General features: G+C 45.7%; 1 protein-coding gene across 1 annotated transcript in view; it reads right to left on the bottom strand.

The window, feature by feature from the left end:
* Positions 1 to 22,559, bottom strand: part of LOC147123638 (uncharacterized) — a 48,604-nt gene extending 26,045 nt beyond the window's left edge. The window contains exon 1 of the mRNA XM_085966739.1: positions 22,430 to 22,559. Coding sequence (XP_085822865.1) covers positions 22,430 to 22,559 — 130 coding nt within the window. The remainder of the gene's footprint in view (positions 1 to 22,429) is intronic.
* Between the last annotated feature and the right edge of the window lie 264 nt (positions 22,560 to 22,823).

Below are 22,823 nucleotides of genomic sequence, written 5' to 3'. Positions count from 1 at the left end.
CCTTTCCTTTCCTTTCCTTCCCTACCTTTGGCGAATGTATATATTCTAGGGCAGGACATTTGTCTCATTTGTTTTCACCACCATATGCTGCACTGCATTACTCTGTTACACGATAGAATATAGTACCGCTGAAACTGATGTTCCCCTGCTGCAAATTGCATGAAACATCAGTCACCTACCCAATGTGTCAGCCCTGGCTCAGCGATAGCACTCTCACTTTCGAGCCAGAATGTTGTGGGTTCAAGTCCCACTCCAGGGATTTGAGCACATAATCTAGGCTGACACTGCAGTGTAGTACTGAGGCGGGTGCTGCATTGTTGGAGGTGCGTAAAAGATTCCATGACACTATTTCAAAGAAGAGCAGGGGAGTTCTCCCCAGTGTCCTGGCTAATATTTATCCCTCACCCAACATCACTAAAACAGATTTATCTGGTCATGATCACATTGCTGTTTGTGGGACCTTGCTGTGTGCAAATTGGCTGCTACGTTACAACAGTGACCACGCTTCAAAAAGTACTTTATTGGCGCTTTGGGATGTCCTGAGGTCATGTGAGGCGCTATATAAATGCAAGTCTTTATTTCTTTCAATGCATTTGCCAAGGCTTTCGTTTGTTATATCGTCATCTTAGTAATGCTTGCACACAATAAAATCCTTTGCCATTTATTATGTCCGTGAATAATTGAGACACGGACAGTAGGAGTTAAACAAAACACGTCTTTACTGATGGAAGTCAATAGTGAAACTAAAAACACAGAGGCTCACTAGCGCCTTTTATACAGGGGTGGTCACTGCCGGTACTGCAGTCTGAGACCAGTTATTCTCTTAAAGGTACATACACAACAATTCCTCCCCTTTTAGATAAACAGTACATAACATTCATTTAACAACTAAATGATAACTAATTACAATCACAATTACTGTTGCTAGATACATTGGTTAAGTTTAAGCAATTATAAGTTCAGTCTTTGAGGAGGCTTCCTGATTCTGTCTGGATAACGCCTCTTTGGGGTATCAGGTTCTTCTGGCAATGTTGAGTCGGGATCAATGTCGTTGTTTGGTTCGTCTGCTTCCAATATTACCGGTTCTGCGGTAGCTGCAATTGGAACGTCGATTTCATTACCAGGTGTATCAGATCGTGGTGTGGAGTTGACGTTTTCCAGTGACTCTAGAATCTGGTCAACATGGCATCTTACAATGCTCTCCCCAACGTCCACGGTATACATGAGAGGTCCTTGTCGTGTACAAATCGTTCCTGGCTGCCATTTCTCAGTGCGGTAGTCCCGGGCCAAAACTGGTTGACCTATCTTAAAACTCCTGGTCGGCCTTTCATTCATATTCTGAAACTGCCTGTTCTCCACATCTCTTCGGACGTTTGGCTTAACCAAATCCAAGCGGCATCGTAGTCTTCGATTGAAGAACGTCATGGCTGGAGTTTGGTTGGTAACCGCATGTGTCGCATTCCGGTAGGCAAACAAGAAGTTGTCCATCTTGTGTTGTAGGGGTATATCTTCATTACACATTGCCTTGATAGCCTTCTTGAATGTTTGGACAAACCTCTCTGCCAATCCATTAGTGGCTGGATGATATGGGGCAGATGACTAATGCTTAACACCATTGTTCTTTAAGAACCTCCGGAAATCTTCAGACACAAACTGTGGTCCATTGTCAGAGCAAATATGTTCAGGCAGCCCATTCCTGGCGAATATGGTTCGTAAAACTGTGATAGTTTTTTCCGTGGTGGTTGAGGACATTTTTATTACCTCTGGCCACTTTGAATGTGCATCCACCGCAATTAAAAACATTAAGTCCATGAAGGGACCAGCAAAATCAATGTGCACCCTTTGCCATGGAGATGAGGGCCACTCCCATGGATGCAGAGGAGCTTGTGGTGGGGCGTTTTGGACCTTCTGGCATCCTGCACAGCTCTTGGTCATCTCTTCGATTTCTCTATCGATTCCCGGCCACCACACAAACGCTCTGGCTAAGTTCTTCATTTTTACCCCACCCAGATGACCCTCATGAAGCTCATTGAGCACTCTATCCGTCAACTTAGGTGGAATTACTACTCTGGATCCACACATCAAGGTTCCTCTGCACACTGACAACTGTTCTCTTCTCGGCGAGAATGCTGGCAGCAGTGGTTCGCCATGTGCTGGCCATCCCTTCACCGTTAAATCATAGACCCGTGATAGTGTCGGGTCATTCCGTGTTTCCTTTTCTATGTTTGCATTCGTCACAGGGAGACATTCGACTATGGTCGAGTGGAATAACTCCATTGGATCCACTGCAAGGTCTTCTTCTTCCACCGTCGGCAACGGTAGACGTGACAATCCATCAGCATTTCCATGCTGTTTAGTTCCTTTGTACTCGATGTCATATTGGTGTGCCCCTAGGAAAAGGGACCATCTCTGCAGCTGCTGTGCTGTCATTATCGGTACGCCCTTCTGAGGGTTGAAAATGGAGACAAGAGGTTGATGATCGGTTAGTAGAGTAAATTTTTGACCGTGCAGGTAGTGATTGAACTTCTTCATCCCCCACACTAGGCTGAGGGCCTCTCTGTCAATCTGGGCGTAGTTACGCTCAGCAGAAGTTAACGAGTGTGACGCAAAAGCTGTCGGCCTCTCTAAACCATCAAGAAATTTATGTGACAGTACCGCCCCAATGCCGTAGGGAGACGCATCACACGCCAGTCTGATCGGCAGTGCTGGGTTGTAGTGAGCCAATACTTCCCTTGAAGTGATTAAGTCCTTACTCTTCTGAAAAGCACGCTTACAATCATCGCTCCATTTCCATGCTACCCCCGTTCGTAGCAGGGCGTTCAGTGGGTGTAGAATTGTCGACAAATTCGGCGAAAACTTATGATAGTAATTCACCAATCCGAGGAATGACCTCAGTTGCGACACATTTTCAGGCGCTGGGGCCTTAACAACCGCTTCAATTTTGTCAGGGGACTTATGTAACCCCTCTTCATCAATCACGTGGCCACAATACGATATCTGTTTCTTAAAAAATTCGCACTTGGGGCGGTTGGCTCGCAGCCCATGTTCCCGTAGTCTAGTGAGCACCTGTTCTAGGTTGTTAAGGTGTTCACTGTCATCTTCACCTGTCACAAGGTTGTCGTCCAAGTAATACTGAGTCCCCGGAATCCCTTGCAGGACTTGTTCCATCGCTCTTTGCCATATCGCCGGAGCCGATGCTACTCCGAATACCAATCGATGATACTGGTAAAGACCTTTGTGAGTGTTTATCGTGAGATACTTCCTAGAGGACTCTTCAACCTCCATCTGCAAATATGCTTGTGCTAGGTCAATTTTTGTAAAACGCTTCCCTCCAGACAGTGAGGCGAAGATGTCTTCTATCCTTGGAAGAGGATATTGTACTGTGTGAAGGACTGGGTTCACCGTCACCTTGAAATCCCCACAGATGCGAATCTTCCTTGGCTCCCCGGACTTATTGCTTAACGTTTTCTTCATGACAGGAACGATGGGTGTTGCCCACTCGCTCCAGTCGACCTTAGACAACACGCCCGCCTTCTCCAGATTCTCCAGCTCTGCTCGACGGCTGGGCGAATTGCATATGGTACCAGTCTTGCTTTGAAAAACTTGGGAACTGCATTCTCTTTTATTTTTATCGAGGCGGTTACGCCTTTAAGCGTGCCCAGTTCTTGTTGAAATACCTCTTTGGCGTTAGCTAAGATTGTTGACAATCGTCCAGGAGTGACGTCTTTATCTTTTTTACCGTCCACCGTCATTGCATGAATGGAGTGCCAATCTAAGTTTATCTTCCTGATCCATTCCCGTCCCAATAACGGTGGTCCACCATTTGGCAGTATGTAGAGATACAATTTCCGTATTTTCTTGCCGTTGTATTCGACAGGTACCCTTATTTTTCCTCTGGGGTATACTTTTTGCCCCGTATACGTCGTCAAGACAATGGATGTCTCTCTCAAGGGTATGTGTGAAAATAGCCGCTCATAGTCTCGTCGATTCATGACGGTTAGCGCTGATCCTGTATCCAATTCCATTTTAACTTGGGACCCTGCTATCGTGAGGGTGACCCAAATGGTTCGGTGATCCTCTTTTGCGATTACATTGTGAAGTTTGAGACAGCTTAGTCTCCTGTTCCCGGATTCACTATCGCTCATCTGGTCTTCGGAACTACTGTCCGTCATCTTTTGTACTTTCTTGTACGGTTCCTTAGTAGCCTTTTTGTTGTCGCTGGTCTTCTTCCCAGACCTGCAAACTCGTGCAATGTGTCCCATCTTCCCGCATTGCCTGCATATTTTGTCTTTGGACCAGCAGTCCTTCTGGTCATGGTTAGTTCTGCTGCAGCGATAACATTTTGCAAATCCCCGTGTCATTTCATGGGTGCCGTATTCCTGTGGTTTTTGTTGAATTTCTGCAGCTCCCCTGGCTGCTGCTTAGTGGAGGCAATGCGGCACTGGAGACACTACCTAGCCGGCAAACGTTTCACCCTGCTCACCGACCAGCGGTCGGTGGCTTTCATGTTTAATAACAAACAAAGGGGGAAAATCAAGAATGACAAAATACTCAGGTGGAGGATCGAACTATCCACATTCGACGATGATATTATGTACAGGCCGGGAGCCCTTAATGAACCCCCAGACGCCCTATCGCGGGGAATGTGTGCCAGCATTCATACGGACAAATTACAGGGTCTCCACAACGACCTCTGTCACCCAGGGGTCACCCGACTATACCATTTTATAAAGTCCCGCAATCTGCCCCACTCCATCGAGGAGGTCAGGGCAATGACCAGAGCCTGCCGCATCTGTGCGGAATGCAAGCCTCGTTTCTACAGGCCTGACCGTGCACACCTTATCAAAGCCACACGGCCATTCGAGCGCCTAAGTCTGGACTTCAAGGGACCCCTTCCCTCTGCCGACCGTAACGTATACTTCCTCAATATCATCGATGAATATTCCCGCTTCCCCTACGCCATTCCCTGCCCAGACATGACCAGTGCCACGGTCATCAAGTGTCTCGGTAATCTATTCTGCATGTTTGGCATGCCGAACTACATACACAGCGATAGGGGGACGTCATTTATGAGTGACGAACTGCACCAGTTCTTGCTCTCAAAGGGGATAGCCACTAGCAGAACCACTAGCGACAACCCCCGGGGTAATGGGCAAGTGGAAAGGGAGAATGCTACTGTTTGGAAGGCTGTCACGTTAGCCACAAAGTCAAAAGGCCTTCCGACCTCCCGCTGGCAGGAAGTCCTCCCAGACGTGCTCCACTCCATAAGGTCTCTGTTATGTACAGCCACTAATGCTACCCCTCACGAAAGGATGTTCGTTTTCCCCCGGAAATCGACCTCGGGCATATCTCTACCCGCGTGGCTGACGTCCCCGGGGACAGTACTATTGCGGAAGCACGTGAGAGGCCATAAAATGGACCCCCTTGTGGAAAAGGTACAGCTCCTCCATGCAAACCCTCAGTACGCCTATATCGAATACTCTGACGGGCGAGAGGACACTGTTTCCATAAAAGACCTCGCTCCCTCGGGGAGCGGAGAGAACGATGAGAGACTACCCGAGGAAGACCTACACAAAGAGACAGGACGCCCAGAGGTATCAATACCCAACTTTAACCTGGAGGACACTGCAGATAACCTGGAAGACACTGCGGAGGCCCGGACAGCGGAGGAACCAGAATCCACTCCCCTAGAGGCACCCCAACCGGCTTTGCGCCAATCACTGAGAACCGCAAAACCTTCTGACAGACTCACTTATACCAACTTTTAAGAAACATCACCCCGATGGACTAAATCTAAAGAAGGGGTGAATGTAATGAAATCTGTTTGTTCTTGCCTGTATTCGTTCTTGCCTGTATTCGTTTTGCACTCATGTATATTACCCTCCCCCACACGGTGTATAGTTTCACTTCCTCTTTCCTGACTAACCTGTATGACTCATTCCTGCGAGCCAGTCAGTATGTTGAGATGTTAGCTCTGATCTTAGTGATTAAAAGCCAACTTGTTAAAGTCTATGGCCTAGAAATTCAGTTGCCTTAGCGCCGCTTTTGAGGCGCTAGAGGGACTAGCGCCAGAGTTATGGCCAGTTTAAAAATTCCCTGGGGCCCTAAATCGGCGTTGCACCGGTAGCGCTGCACCGGCACCGATGACGTCATCGGTGTGCGCAGCGTCCCGGTTGCCATGGTAACCCGCCCGAACTCCGAAATTGAGTTGCGGCCGCCTCGCCCGTGGCAGCCGCAAGCAACGTTCTGTCAGAGGTGCCTTACTCCAGTTTGCGCCGGCGCATTAAAGGCCCCGCGGCGGCCGGCCACTTTCCCGCCGGCCGCCTGCCCGCAGCTCCCTCCCCGGACTTCTCCCCCCCCCCCCCCCCCGGAACAGATGCAAGCCCGGCACTTGTCCGAGGTGCCGGGCTCATTTTTAAGCTGATTTGCGCGGGCCGCGGCCGGGTGCAGGCAGCTCCTCCTTAACGGGAGGAGGAGGCCTGCATGTCCCCAGCCTGCCGCACCACATCGGGTGCCGCAGCGCCGGAATTGCGGCGCAAAACGGCAGTTAGCGCCGATGTACCGCCGCAACGACCCTTCAGTAGCGCTGGCAGCCGTTTGGGCGCGGCACTACTGAATTTTTGGCGCGCGCAGGGGGACTTAGCGCCGGCACTAACTTCTGGCGCTAAAGCCCTGCCTACGCCAGAACCCAATTTCTAGGCCTATAACTTCTAGTTTTGTGGTTATTGAAGGCACATCAACCTTCCTCAACATGACTGAGCAGCAGTGCCAAAGGAGGCTGAGGCTTTCACGAGAGCTAATCTGCGCAATGCTGCACCAACACCTGGAGCCCAGAGGAGCAGGTGGACACCCCTTGCCAGTGGCTGTCAAAGTCACCACCACCCTCAATTTTTTTGCTTCAGGGTCCTTCCAGGGCTCATCAGCAGACATCAGCAGCATCTCCCAGTCGGCTGCATACACTTGCATTGTAGCGTTCCTCAGCTTTGTTCGATGGCCACCTCAACGGCATCATCAGCCATGTCTTCAGGGGATAGCCCTTGTTTCCAAGTAGCCATCTGGAAAGTTGGGTTGGCGGATTGAAGAGCGAAGGCACAGTAGATTGCCGCAGGATGAACGAGTCATGGCAACTGCCAGGGTACTTTGCGCAAACATGCCCTCTTTGCAAAGGCGCACAATTACATCCACTTCTCGACGGATCAAGCAAGTGTAACCACCCGTGTGGTTGGCTTTGCAAATATGGCAGGCTTGCCAAGGCTGCAGGATGTCATAGACTGCACACATGTGGCCATTAGGGCACCCCATCAAAACCCAGCTGTTTTTGTCAACCGCAAGGGCTTCCACTCCCTTAACGTCCAGCTGGTGTGTAACCACAGGAAGGACATTTTGCATGTTTGCGCAAAGTACCCTGGCAGTTGCCATGACTCGTTCATCCTGCGGCAGTCTACTGTGCCTCCGCTCTTCAATCCGCCAACCCAACTTTCCAGATGGCTACTTGGAAACAAGGGCTATCCCCTGAAGACATGGCTGATGACGCCGTTGAGGTGGCCATCGAACGAAGCTGAGGAACGCTACAATGCCAGCCACATTTCGACCTGATCTATCATCGAGCAAACCATCAGCTTGCTCAAGATGTGATTCAGATGCCTTGACAGATCAGGTGGAGCCCTACAGTACTCAGTAGCCAGGGTCTCCAGAATCATCGTGGTCTGCTGTGCACTGTACAACATCGCACAGCATCGTGGCTTGCAGCTGCCTGAGGAACAAGTGGCTTAGCGCATAGCCTCCTCGGAAGAGGAGGAGGAGGAGGAGGAGGAAGAAGACCTTGCGGAGGCGGATGAGCCAGCTGCAGCAGCACGCGAGCACATTGCTGCCCGTGATGCAAGGGATACACTAATCTTTGCCAGAATCGCTTAGGTAGACGAATCATACACATGTGGCTGGCACCTTCTTATCACACAATGGACAAGAACCTGTGGGTTCCTATCACTCTGCCTTGTTTCATTCTCTCATTATTTGATGGTGGATTTCGTGCTAACAACTGGTGTCATGACTGAGTTGTACTAGTCTGCCTTGATTGAATAGCCCATTAACACTCACTATGGTCTCAGCTTCACATGTAAAGGATGGTTACTTGAGCGAGGGTTGCATTGTGGAGCAATACCCTGAAACAATCAATGTTTTCAGGAGAAGATTGGAGAAAATGAGTTATGGGGGATATGAGGGTTAATCAGATTGAAGGCTTTTATGAACATATTTATCTCAATAATTTAGACCAATTAAAGAGAGAGAAAAAGGTCACACAGAGCCCATTGTGCGGATTTCAGCAACAATCAGATATATGTTTTTGAACATTATCTTGGGAAGGGGTGTTTACATTCTATAAGGTGAATTGAAAAGGTCAGACTTAAATCGTTTCCAAATGGAAACAAGTCTCAGCTGCACTGAAAAACACATGACTGAGGAATCTGAATTAATCTGTTGAAACTGAAAACTGTTTTACAGAGTTTCTATAAATAATTGGGATTAAATTCATGTCTCATGCATTTTATAGAGACAACTTTTGATGGGATAAATCACGCAATAGTTTTTGAGGAAGGAATCAGTGTTAGATTACTGAAAGAAAAGAGCTCAGTTTAAAAAGGTCAGGAGCCGAGGGGTCCTTACAAATTGCAAACAACTCAGTTAAAACCTTCCCATCGTAGTGAGAAATGAGGTTACCACTTTATTCAGGAGCAATCTCTTTCAGTCATTGTACTTAACAGCAGACATTGCATTTTACCTTTATGGCCATTAATTCAATTAGTAGCTGCTATCCTATAAGTACATGCATGCTTGATGCAATTCGTATCAGGGTTCCACAGGAAGAGGTTGGCCTCAGGGATTGAGGTTCGGACCTTTGCTATTTACAATTATTATTAATGATCTAGATGTAGGTGTTGGGGAAGTGAGCCACAAGTTTGCGGACGACACCAAGATACGTGCGAGCATTAGGACAGTAGAGGATGTTCAACCACTGCGAGCAGATCTCGTTGTGTTGGGGGAATGGGCCCATGTTTGGTAAATGACATTTAACTGAGAAAAGTGTGGTATTCTGCATGTGAGCAGGTCTATTGCTCAATATACATACACCCTACAGGGAGCAGAATTGAAGCCAGTGGTGAAAGAGAGAGATCTGAGTGTTACAGTGCATCAATCTCTAAAGGCTCATGAACAATGCCATGAGGCAAACAGGGTTTCACGTTGTATTCACAAGGCAAAACAAAGCATACCATTTTGTTGTGGTGCAATACTATAATACTTTTGGTCTCCTCACATAATGGAAAATATTGAGGATTTGGAAAGGGTGCAGAGCAGGGCCACAAGATTAATTTCCCAGTCTAAAACACCTTAGTTACTCAGTTAGGCTCGAAGAGCTGAGTCTATATACGTTAGAAAAGCATAGACTCAGCGGTGATTTTGTTACGTCCGTGTATAATAAGACACAGACTGCGGAGAACGGTCCAACAGGTGTTTACTCAACGTGGCTCACACTGCAACTGAACTGTACAGATTACTACTCAGGACTATATACAGGTGTGGTCACTGCCGGTACTGCAGTATACATGAGCTGTAAAAGATAGTTCCCCACTTAAAGGTATATACACTACAATTCCTCCCCTCTTAGATTAACAGTACCATAACACTCATTTAACAATTAAATATCAAACTAATTACAATTAACACTTTTAACATGCAACATTAGCTGAAAATAGTCTATTTATATATTCAGTCTTTGGGGAGGCTTCCTGATCCTTTCTGGATAGCGCTTTTCCCGAGTGTCTTGCTCTTGGTGCGGAGGCGATTCTGGCCCCCTGTCGTCGGTTGGCTCATCAGCTTCCGATGCTACTGTTTCTGGGGTAGATGCGACCTGTACGTTGGGTTCATCACCAGGTACGTATGGGCGAGGCATGGGGTTGACTTGTTCCTGTGACTCTAGGATCTGGTCAGCATGGCGTCTCACGATGCTCTCTCCAACGTCCACTGTGTACATTAGTGGGCCCTGCCGTGTGCATATCGTTCCTGGCTGCCATTTTTCTGTTCGGTAGTCGCGGGCCAAGACTGGTTGCCCTACATTGAAGCTCCTTGTTGGCTTCTCATGGATGTGCTGGAATTGCTAACTCTCAACATCTCTTCGTACGTTTGGTCTGAGCAAATCCAGGCGAGATCTTAACCTTCGGTTGGTGGCTGCATGTGTCGCATTCCGGTAGGCGAACAGGAAATTGTCCACCTTGTGCTGCAGCGGAATGTTGTCATTGTACATAGCCTTTATTGCCTTCTTAAAGGTTTGTACGAACCTCTCAGCCAATCCATTTGTGGCTGGATGATACGGGGCAGATGTGTAATGCCTTACCCCATTCTTTTTCAAGAACCTCCAGAACTCTTCGGACACAAACTGTGGTCCGTTGTCGGAGCAAATCTGTTCTGGCAAGCCATTCCTGGCAAAAATGGTCCGTAGGACTGCAATAGTTTTCTCCGTGGTGGTGGAGGACATTTTGATGACCTCAGGCCATTTCGAGTGCGCATCCACGGCTATTAAAAACATTGAGTCCATGAATGGACCAGCAAAATCAATATGCACCCGTTGCCATGGAGATGAGGGCCACTCCCATGGGTGTAGAGGGGCCTGTGGTGGTGCATTTTGGACTTTCTGGCATCCTGAGCAGCTCTTGGTCAGGTCCTCGATTTGTTTATCGATTCCCGGCCACCACACATAAGCCCTGGCTAGGCTTTTCATTTTTACCCCTCCCAGATGACCCTCATGAAGCTCATTGAGCACTCTATCCCTTAACTTGGGTGGAATTACCACTCGGGATCCACACATCAAGGTTCCCCGGCACACTGACAGCTGTTCTCTCCTTGTCGAGAATGCTGGCAATAGTGAGTCGCGATGTGCTGGCCATCCCTTCACCGTCAAATCATATACCCGAGACAGTGTTGGGTCATTTCGGGTTTCCTTTTCGACACAAGCGTTAGTTACCGGTAGGTATTCAACTATAGTCGAATGGAATATTTCGACAGGATCCACTGCTGGTGCTTCCTCCGCAGTAGGCAGTGGCAGGCGTGATAGCCCATCAGCATTTCCATGCTGTTTCGTGCCCTTATATTCAATCTCATAGTAGTGCGCCCCTAGAAAAAGTGACCATCTTTGTAGTCGTTGCGCAGTCATCACCGGAACGCCCTTCTTCGGATTAAAAATGGAGACAAGAGGCTGGTGATCAGTCAGCAAGGTGAATTTCTGCCCGTGCAGATAGTGATTGAACTTTTTCACTCCCCACACTAGGCTGAGGGCCTCCCTGTCAATCTGGGCGTAGTTACGCTTGGCTGAGGTTAGTGATCGTGACGCAAAGGCTATTGGCCTCTCTGAGCCGTCCGAGAATTTGTGCGACAGCGCCGCTCCAATGCCGTAGGGTGACGCATCACATGCCAACCGAATTGGTAATGCTGGGTTGTAATGGGCCAATACCTCTTTCGATGTGATTAGTGTTTTGCTCTTCTGGAAAGCTCGTCTACATTCGTCATTCCACTTCCATGGCACCCCAGTTTGCAGTAGGGTGTTCAGTGGGTGTAGTATTGTAGACAAATTTGGCAAGAACTTATGGTAGTAGTTTACCAGCCCGAGGAACGACCTCAGTTGTGACACATTTTCCGGTGCTGGACCCTTGACTACTGCCTCAATCTTCTCTAGGGACTTATGTAACCCCTCTTTATCGATAACGTGGCCACAATACGAGATCTGTTTTCTAAAAGACTCGCATTTGGGGCGGTTAGCTCGGAGCCCATATTCCTGCAATCTAGTGAGCACCTGCTCCAGGTTGGCAAGGTGATCACTGTCATTTTCGCCCGTGACCAGGATGTCGTCCAAGTAACACTGGGTCCCTGGGATCCCTTGCAGGACTTGTTCCATTGCCCTCTGCCAAATAGCCGGAGCTGATGCTACCCCGAATACGAGCCGGTTGTATTGGTAGAGACTTTTATGGATGTTGATTGTGAGGTATTTTTTTGATGCTTCTTCTACCTCCATTTGCAGATACGCCTGGGCCAGGTCAATCTTAGTGAAGCGTTTCCCTCCAGATAGCGAGGCTAAAATATCTTCAATCCGCAGAAGTGGATATTGTACGGTGTGAAGGACCGGGTTCAATGTTACCTTAAAGTCCCCACAGATGCGAACCTTCCTTGGTTCCCCAGGCGTGCTGCTCAATGACTTTTTCATCACAGGGACGATGGGTGTAGCCCACTCGCTCCAGTCTACCTTGGACAGTACACCTGAACGTTCCAGACTCTCCAGCTCTGCTTCGATGGCTGGGCGGATCGCAAAAGGTACCGGTCTGGCCTTAGTAAATTTTGGGCTTGCGTTTTCTTCAATTTTAATCGTCGCTGTCATGCTTTTAGTGTTCCGAGTCCTTGCTGGAACACTTCTTTCACATCAGTTAGGATCTTTGACAGTTGCCCAGGTGTGATGTCGTCATCCTTTTTGTCAGCCACAGTCAGTGCCTGTATGGAATGCCAATCCAGTTGTATTTTCCGGATCCATTCACGTCCCAGTAATGGTGGTCCTCCATCTTGTAATACATACAGGTCTAGTTTTGGTGTTTCCTTACCGTTATATCTAACGGTCACCCTTATTTTTCCTTTGGGGTAGACTTTTTGCCCCGTGTACGTCTTCAAAATAATTTTTGTGTCTCTCAAGGGTATGTGTGAGAATAGCCGCTCATAGTCCCGTCGGTTTATGACTGTTAGGGCTGATCCTGTGTCTAATTCCATCTTTACCTGGACTCCTGCTATCTTGAGAGTGACCCAAATGATTCGGTGATCCTCCGTTGTGATCACATTATGTAGTTTCAGACAACTCAGTTCCCTGCTTTCGGAGTCGTTATCACTCTTTTGTTCATCTGAACTGTTCTCCGTTATCTTATGTACCTTCTTGTACTTTCCTTTGGTCGGTTTCTTATTGCTGGTTTTCTTTCCCGACCTGCAGACTCGTGATCTGTGTCCTACTTTTCCACACTGTCTGCACACTTTGTCTTTGAACCAGCAATCATTCTGGTCGTGTGTTGTTCTGCCGCAGCGATAGCACTTCTCTGTTCTATATGACATTTCGTTTGTGCCATATTCTTGCGGTCTCTGTTGTATCTCTGCAGCGCCCTGTGCTGCTGCTTCATATGATACCGCAATGCTGAATGCCTTTTCCAGCGTAAGGTCCTTTTCAGATAAAAGCCGTTTCTGGGTTCCTTCACTTTGAAGCCCACACACAAACTTGTCCCTTAAGGTATCTGCCAGTCCCGCTCCAAACTGGCAGTGTTTCGATAGTTTGCGCAGTTCTGTTAAATAATCAGCATTACTTTCATCCTTATGCTGGTTCTGTTTGTGAAACTTGAATCTTTCTGCTATCAGCAGCGGTGTGGGGTTTAAATGTTCCTTTAGTATCGTTACTATGTCTTCAAAACTCTTTTCCATTGGCTTCGTTGGGGTTACTAGATTTCGTAATAAACCATACGTCTTTGCACCCATTAAATTTAACAATACCGACGCTTTCTTGTCATCTGACACCTCATTTGCCTCGCAGTACACCTCTATTCGTTCGACATATGTAGTCCAATCTTCGACTTCATTGTCAAATGCGGTGATACTGCCACTCTTCGGCATTTTGGGTGTGGTTTAAAATGGCGTCTCCCAATGGCTTAAAATGGTGTCTCCTGCGCTTTCCTTCCTCCCCCGCTGCTGCCGACGCCGCTCCCGGCGGTTCTCGTGGCAATGGCAGCGCCCTGTAGGTTTCGCGCGCTTCTCCTGCGCTGCTGCCAACGCCGCTCTCGGCGGTCCTCGTGGCAATGGCGGCGCCTCGCGTGTTTCTGCACGTCTCTTGCTCCCTGTCTCCGACGCTGCTCGGCCCCTGAACACCGGCTGCGCCCCGTGCGCTCTGCCCTTTCTCTCTCTCCCCCGTCGACGCTGCTCGGCCCTTTGCTGTGCCGCTCGGTCGGGCTCTAGCCCGCCGCCGTCCGGGAAGGGTCTGCGCACTACCTGTTGCCAGCCCGTTTCGCTGGACCACCTCGACTGGAAAGCCAAGCCTGGCTCTCGACAGCCTCCCCCGCAATTCTCGAGTCTCTGCTGGATGACTGGGTGGTTGCCTGTGGTTGATGCCCGAGTCTCTGGCCTTGACCTCCAATCCACTGATCTCCAGGAATGAATCCCCGGGAGGTGATGCAGAGTTGCAGGTAGGTTCGAGCCTGCCTCGTCGCCAATGTTACGTCCGTGTATAATAAGACACAGACTGCGGAGAACGGTCCAACAGCTGTTTACTCAACGTGGCTCACACTGCAACTGAACTGTACAGATTACTACTCAGGGCTATATACAGGTGTGGTCACTGCCGGTACTGCAGTATACATGAGCTGTAAAAGATAGTTCCCCACTTATAGGTATATACACTGCAGATTTGATTGAGGTTTAGAAAATAATGAAGTGCCTAGATTGTGCTTATGTGGCCCAATTATTTCCACTGGCTAGGTTAGGGAGGACCAGGGACCATGCTTACAAGTTATGTAAGGATATTAGGCGGGTTATTCTTTTCGCAGAGAATAGTGCACCTGTGGAAGAGGTTGCCGGCTCGTACAGTGTACACTGATTTGCTAAATTCTTTCAAGAGAGAGGTAGGTACACTGTAATATAAACCAGGGTCAATGTGAATCTTCTGGACTAGTTTTGATCACCTAAAGGGGTCACAGAAGCATTTTCCAGATGTTTTTCTCTAATTGGCCTTGGTTTTGATGTGGTTATTCACCTATACCAGGAGATGCCTAGCTCTGGGTGGGTAGTGAGCATCTGTATCATGCTGCATAGTGCATCACAACTATATGGGACTGGCTAGATGGACCAGTTGGTCTTTTCCTGTCTGTCATTTTTCTCTATGTTCATATGTATGTATGAAACTGTGCTGTGTGATATTAGTAACCAATGCATTAAAGTGCTTGTATGAAATTTCTTTGTCTGCTACAATTTAATGAAGTCATTATAATCCAAATATTTTAAATGAGATAGCTCCTTCATCAAAATCATGGAAGGAGGAATTTTAGGGATTAACACTTTCTGGTCCACAAAAGCAGAATTTGCATTTGTCTATGCTGCTTGTGGATAGTAACTACTTGAGCAACTAAAATGTAAATTGAAAATAAATCTATTGACAAGTGATGTCTTATCTTAAAATAATACCTAATTCTGAAACTTTTTAACCAAAAGGCACCCGAGTGAGGCACATGGGGTAGTAACAACTGAAATGGTGGAGCCAGGATGATGGCAATATTTGGAACCTCAAAGGATATCTACTGCTGTATCAGAAAGTTAACATCCAGCAGCAATTAGGAAGGTAAATGATATGGTAGCCTTTATTGCAATGGAGTATAAGAGTAAGGAAGTCTTGCTGCATTTATATAAAAAGCCCTATATAAATGCAGGCATCTCCTGGGACAGGTGAATAACCACATCAAAACCAAGGCCAATTAGAGAAAAACATCTGGAAAATGCTTCTGTGACCCCTATAGGAGTACTGTGTACAGTTTTGGTCTCCTTACCTAAGGAAGGATATATTTGCCTTAGAGTGGGTGCAACGGAGGTTCACTAAATTGATTCCTGGGATGAGATGGCTGTTCTATGAGGAGAGATTGAGTAGAATGGAGTTTAGAACAATGAGAGGTGATCTAATTGAAATGTATAAAATTCTTACAGGGCTTGACAGGGTAGATGTTGAGAGAGTGTTTCCCCTGGCTGGAGAGTCTAGAACTAGGGTTCATAGTCTCAGGCCATTTAGGACTGAGCTGAGGAGAAATTTCTTCACTCAGAGGTTGGTGAATCTTTAGAATTCTCTGCCCCAGAGGGCTGTGGAGGCTCAGTCGTTGAGTATATTCAAGACAGAGAGCGAGAGATTTTGGAGCTATAAGGGAATCAAGGGATATGGGGATAGGGCGGGAAAGTGGAACTGATGTAGAAGATCAACCATGATCTTATTGAATGGCAGAGCAGGCTCCTATTTCTTATGTTCTTACCAAAGAATAATATTTAGTACAATAGCAAAATACTGCAGATGCTGGAAATCTGAAACAACAGAAAATGCTGGAAACACTCAGCAGGTCGGGCAGCATTGTGGAGAGAGAAACAGAGTTAACGTTTCGGGTCGATCACCCTTCGGCAGAACGTTCTGACGAAGGGCCATCGACCTGAAACGTTAACTCTGTTTCTCTCTCCATGATGCTGCCTGACCTGCTGAGTGTTTCCAATAATATTCAGTAGATGTGTATGGAAAATAGTGTTTGTTTAATGTTACTGCTCTGTCGGCTAAAGTAACAATTTTAGTGATTACTGGGCTATTGCATTGTGACAGTTTGGATATTCAGGTGTCGAAGTACTAAAGCTAGTTGACAAACAAGTCAGTGGCAGAGTACTCACTACATCCCATCTTCATGTCACTGATTGTTCCGTTCTTTTATTAAAGTTTTTAACTGATCCCAATGAGGTATGTACCTGACGGTTACTCTTGTATTTTATTCTATCATTTTACAAGCACTCTGTGACATCGACAGGCTAACCAACAGTAAAGGCACTGAATGGAACGGAAAAGGAAATGACCATGGACACAATAATATTTCATCCTCCACAATTTAAAAAAAACTCTCAATGAATCCAACAGCTTTGGGTCAGTGTATTCAGCACAAAGAGATTTCCAATTGCTTTAGTCTGCATATTGTGATGCATTTATGGTTTGAATTATCATTATTTTTCATTTTCATATTTATTGTATGTTTGTGTGAAATATATGGTACGTATGACCTATAGGAACATTCACAAGATGTTGCCATTTCGATGTATTTAACAATAAGTTTAAATGTTAAAAAATGCAATTAATGTTAAACTATATGCCTGTCTTAATTATGTTCATTTGTAAGTCCCAAATATGAAGGCAAAATGACTTACAAACATTTTAACCAATCCTTGAATCTTTCTTTGCTCATCTTTAACGTTTTGCTCCTTTTTCACAAAGATAATAAAGGTAAAGTCAGAAGAGGGAGGCTATTTGGACTATCTAATGCATTCTGCCATAGAAACCTACTGTTCCATCATCAGAGCATAATTGAATAATTCCAGAGTCTTTGCCTGCTTCCTGATGTCATCTTAAACTTGCCTCTTCCTACTTTTCACTACATCGCCTTATCCTACAATGGCAGTTTAACTTGAAATAGTGCTCCAATTTTACATTTTCTGGTCCAGTTAATACCTTAATCTTTAAAAGTTCCTCTTTCATTCACATCCTTTCAAGGATGAAGAGTACAAGTTTCCCTCATAACTTGGTTCTCTGACACTAAAACATCAGTCTCTCAGCACTTTTCTGCACTATTTACAGGGCTCGGATGTTTTCCACCCATGACCAGAACTAAACGCAATATGTGGCCTGACCAAAGCACAATGCAGTGGTAGCATGACCGTCTCAAGCTTACACTCTACTGATGTGGCAATCTAGCTCAGCATTCTACTTGTATTGCTGATTATTTCTCTGCAATGCCTGGACATTATAAATATTGATTCTACTATTACTCTCAAACCTCCTTCACTCTCTCCCCAGCCAGACTGACACCAATGAGTAGGGATGTCCCCCATTTTGTCTCCAAAAGGGTAGCACGTTAAGCGTATCTGTATTGAATTTTAACTGCCCATCTACAAATTTTATCGAGACTCTCTGCATTTCCTTGCTGCTTCATCAGATTCCACTGCCTCCTAATATAGAATCATCTGCACATTTGACTAAACTTAACTTATTTTTGACTCAAAATCAGAAAGAGCAGGAGCCCCAGCATCGATTATGGGGCAGTCCATTCTGCACATCTCCTCAGCCCGATATCACTCCCCTAACTGATACATGTTGCATCTCTCTTTTAGCCAATTGCTCAACAACCTCCAGTCTTAACTAGAATGTCCAGGTACATTACATCTCAGGGCTTTCCAGTGTCCACTTGGGATGTTACTCCTCAAGTCAAGGAGGTTGGCGAGGCAGGATCGGCCCCTTCTGAACCCATGTTGAGGCTTTCAAATTTCAGTTGTTTTTTTTTTCTCTCCAGTGAAAATAAATATTTTAAAACTAAACATGAAATATTTTAAAACTTTTTTAAAACCCTGAAACAGTTAAGTTCTTACCTGCAGTAGCCAAATGGTGCCGAAGGAGAATTTGTTGAATGATGAGCAAGAGTCTTTTGCAAAGACTGGTGCTTTTTATCCCCATATCTGACAGGATTAGAAGCTTAACAGAAAATGAAATATGCTGCTCCTTCTGTTTCAAGTCGTAACTTCACATTCTCTGAACTGCATCCTGTTTAACAGAGAGACACAGGTTCCCACCAGCCACAAACTTCCTGCTTACAACTCAAACAATAGATTTGATGGCCTGTCAGTTATGGGTTCGACAGTAAATGGAAAAAAATGTTTGGCCCCATCAAGAACTAAAAGGACATATATTGCCTCAAAATAATAAAGCAATGACAAAAAAGAACCATTTTAGATTTTAGGTCTGTCTATATACAAAGACAGTAAAAAAGTGACATTTTTGGGACAGAATGCCATTCTGATCCCACCAGTGTGGTCCTGTTACTGCAAAAAATGTGAGTGACTCCTGTTTAATTATGTCAATTGATATTAGATTTCGTCAGATTTGGTGTCAGTGGTAGCCCTCGTGTCTCTGAGTCAGAAGGTCTTGGGTCCAAGCCCCAGTTCAGAGACTTGAGCACATAATCTAGGTTGATACTTCAGTCCAGTACTGTTATCCCTCGTTGTCCTCCTCAGCCACCACATTCTGTTCCTTCACTTCTTCTCTGGTGTCCAACTACAGAGGACTGCTACTCCTACCTATCTGAACACAGCCAGTGCATCTCCAGCAATATCTTAGAATAGAATGGAATGGTTACAGCACAGAAAGAGGCCATTCAGCCCATCGAGCCCGTGCCGGCTCTCTGCAAGAGCACTTCAGCTAGTCCCACTCCCTCGCCCTTTCCCTGTAGTCCTGAAATTTTTTCCCTGCAGGAAGAATGTTCCCGATGGTCGGGGAGTCCAGAACCAGGGGTCACAGTCTAAGGATAAGGGGTAAGCCATTTAGGACTGAGATGAGGAGGAATTTCTTCACCCAGAGAGCGGTGAACCTGTGGAATTCTCTACCACACAAGGCAGTTGAGGCCAACTTATTAAATATATTCAAGAAGGAGTTAGATATACTTCTTAAGGCTAAAGGGATCAAGGGATATGGGGAGAAAGCAGGGACAGGGTACTGAATTTGGATGATCAGCCATGATCTCATTAAATGGCGGAACAGGCTCGAGGGGCCAAATGGCCTACTCCTGCTCCTATCTTCTATGTTTCTATGTTTATCCAATTCCCTTTTGAAAGCCATGATTGAATCTGCCTCCGCCACCCTTTCAGGCAGTGCATTCCAGATCCTAACCACTCGCTACGTAAAAAAGTTTTTCCTCGTGTCACCTTTGGTTCTTTTGCCAATGAAGTGGTGCACCGATAACAACCTGGCCCTTAACATCAAGAAAACCAAAGAAATCATTGTGGACTTCAGGAAGTCTAAAGGCGGAAGTCACACCCCCATCCACATCAATGGGGCTGTTGTGGAAAGGGTGGACAGCTTTCAGTTCCTCAGAGTCCACATCACGGAAGACCTCTCCTGGTCCCTCAATACCTCCTCTCTGGTGAAGAAGGCCCAGCAGCGCCTATATTTCCTAAGGAGGCTGAAGGGATGTAACCTGTCACCCCTGATCCTCTCTAACTTTTACCGCTGCACAATAGAGAGCATCCTGACGAACTGTATCACAGTATGGTATGGCAGCTGTAGCTACTATGACCGGAAAGCCCTGCAGCGGGTAGTCAAAACTGCCCAACGCATTACCGGCACCCGGCTACCGACCATAGAGCACATATACCAGAAACGCTGTTTACGGAGGTCACGGTCCATCATCAAAGACCCTACCCACCCCAGCCACAGTCTGTTCGCCCTCCTGCCATCTGGGAGACACTACAGATGCATTCGCACCCGTACGACCAGATTTAGGAACAGCTTCTTTCCCAGGGCTGTCATCCTACTGAACTCCACAAATAAATTCTAAAGCCTGCACATCTGCCAATGCACTTTATTATGGTTATGTTTATGTTAATGTATTACAAGCCAAATGTATGTTGAATGTTTAAATGTCTTAATCTAAATGTACACTCTCGGGAGCCGCAAGCCTACATTTCGTTGTACTGCATTTGTGCACTAACAATGACAATAAAAGTTGATTTGATTTGATTGAGTTGATTTGATCTGTGTCCTCTGGTTCTCGACCATTTCGCCAGTAGGAACAGTTTCTCTCTATCTACTCTGTCTAGATCTCTACTTGCCCTATAGTTTACAGTTATACATTGAGATAACTATGAAACAAGTATTTGCTTAGGAACACATCTGAAAATAAATTCATCCCAAACCTTCCACACTTGCCTTGCCCAAATTGGTCTTAAGACTGTGCAGAAACACAAAACTATCCCTGGAGCTGAGGTGGGAATACCTCACCTTGTGCTTGATTTTTCGAGTGCTAAGTTAACTGTGTTATATATATTTGTTGTCAAGTCATATACGGCCCAGGATTTCAGAGGCTGAACATTGCATTATTTAAAAAGTGGATGGCAGACGGATGTTTCAGTGAGAGGTCATCGACTTGAAACGTTAACTCTGTTTCTCTCTTCACAGATGCTGCCTGACCTGCTGAGTATCTCCAGCATTTTCTGTTTTTATTTCAGATTTCCAGCATCTGCAGTATTTTCTTTTTGAACCAAAATAACTAGTTGGGCAGCAAGGTAGAATTAATAAACTCCCAAGTGGGGAAGTGATATTGCAAACTATTTTTGGACTTTTTCCTCTGCTCTTTCGGCATTTATTAGGAAATACTGGAGTCTATTGTCTTTGAAACCATCCAGCCAGCTGCATTAATGCACAAGCAAGGCTCCATTTACAAAACTCAATTTCTACTTGTTAATTTATTTTAAAAAAAAACTTATTTTGTAAGGGAATTTTCTTTGATTTCCATTGCACAAATTTGTGTTGAAGATAAATGCAATGGCTGAAAATGCAAATTTTTGGAAAAATTGGGAAGCATTCACACTAAAAGCACGAATGGCAAATGGTGTGAGCCACGGTGACAACAGTGATTACATTTTAAAAGTACTTCATTTCACTCTGAAACGCTTTAGGACATCCTGAGGTTGTGAACAGTGCTACGTAAATGAAGGTTCTTTCCTTCTTTGAGTGTGAATTACAGCAATTATGTGCGCACAATTGAAATAACTGGTTATGTAAAGGGAAAAATAACTTCTGTAGGCATGAAACTCCACAGGAAGCCATGAAAGCAGAGAAATCATCAACACAACTAGAACGAAGCAGATAGCACTTACAACTGTAATAGTCATTGATCTATTAAAAACGATACATCTGCGCACACTTCCAATCAATTTTCTCCATTATAAATTCCCATGTCCCCATTTATAATGGAGAGAGCCCATGTAAACCGGTCATGTCTTAATTTCACATATTACCAATGGAGGCTCAGCACCACAACTGGTGGGAGGGTAGAATTACCTTGTGACAAGTTACACTAGTCAGTTTCCGTTACAAATGTGGACATAGCAATTTATAGTGTAAATATAAAGACAGGATGCATGACTTTAAAATTATGGATTTAATTATGTCAGTGCAGCCTGATCCAATTACCCCCTCTAACCCCGCTTCACCCAAGGACACACCTGGTCTTTGACTTCCTGTGTACAACGCCACAGGACAGTCTTCTTACATCGGTTTATCATATCCCCACACCCTGTTTTCCGTTCAACTTCACTACTACCCTGTAAAAAGGAGGGGTAGGGTAGTAGGGGGTAAACAGTATATCCACTTTTCATTTTTTAAAATTATATATAAGATTAAACACTGTTGTACTTATGGTAACATATCTTCCACATACATAGACATTATGTTTAATCTTCATTCATATATTTATATTCCATGTAAAATTCACATCGTTCATAAACATTACATATTTGCATATTCCCCCTCAAGCTTATTAACAGGCTAAAAATAAATCCCCATTCCAATACTAAGTGGGTAATTATGAATGATTTATTGCCCATATAATTTATCCCCACTTATTGCTCAAACCTGGCATCTGATTAGTAATTTAGGTTCATCTTATCCTCAATCACATCATCCCTCTTTGGAAGGCAAGACTAAGATTTTTTTGAGATGCAACTGTATAGCATCTTCTCTTCCCTTCCCCACAGTGACACCATCGGAGTCCCCTCAGGATCTCTCTGATGTCCCTGAACGATATCATACAGACGACAAGGTCAGCTTCCATATATGTGCTGATGACACCCAACTCCACCTCTTCATCTCTTGACCCCATAACCACCTCCGTGAGTTTAGATTGCTTGTCTAGCATTAGCTCACGATGAGACTCAAACATCCTCCAGCTGAAGACCAATGTCCCCTGTGCCTTCAGTTTAGGGCTGATGCGACCTTAACAGCCGCTGGCAAAATGATGCCTATTGTAAAATATGGCTGCCGTTCGGATTGCAGCATGGAGGGAAACTTCTATTACAGCCTTTCTGGTGAATTTAAGCTAATGTGTACACTGTTCCTCCATGAGTCCAGCTAAGTCTGTCTTTGTCTGTATATTTGGTTTGCAGGTGGGTGCAACCTTCCTCTGGTGAGCCCTGTTGTATCTAGA

The sequence above is a fragment of the Somniosus microcephalus genome, chromosome 2, assembly GCF_052327205.1.
Source record: "Somniosus microcephalus isolate GS21.2 chromosome 2, FLI_Smic_1.0, whole genome shotgun sequence".
NCBI classification, from domain to species: domain Eukaryota; kingdom Metazoa; phylum Chordata; class Chondrichthyes; order Squaliformes; family Somniosidae; genus Somniosus; species Somniosus microcephalus.
The sequence above is the reverse complement of the archived record's forward strand: the minus strand, read 5'-3'. Positions and strand labels throughout refer to the sequence as shown.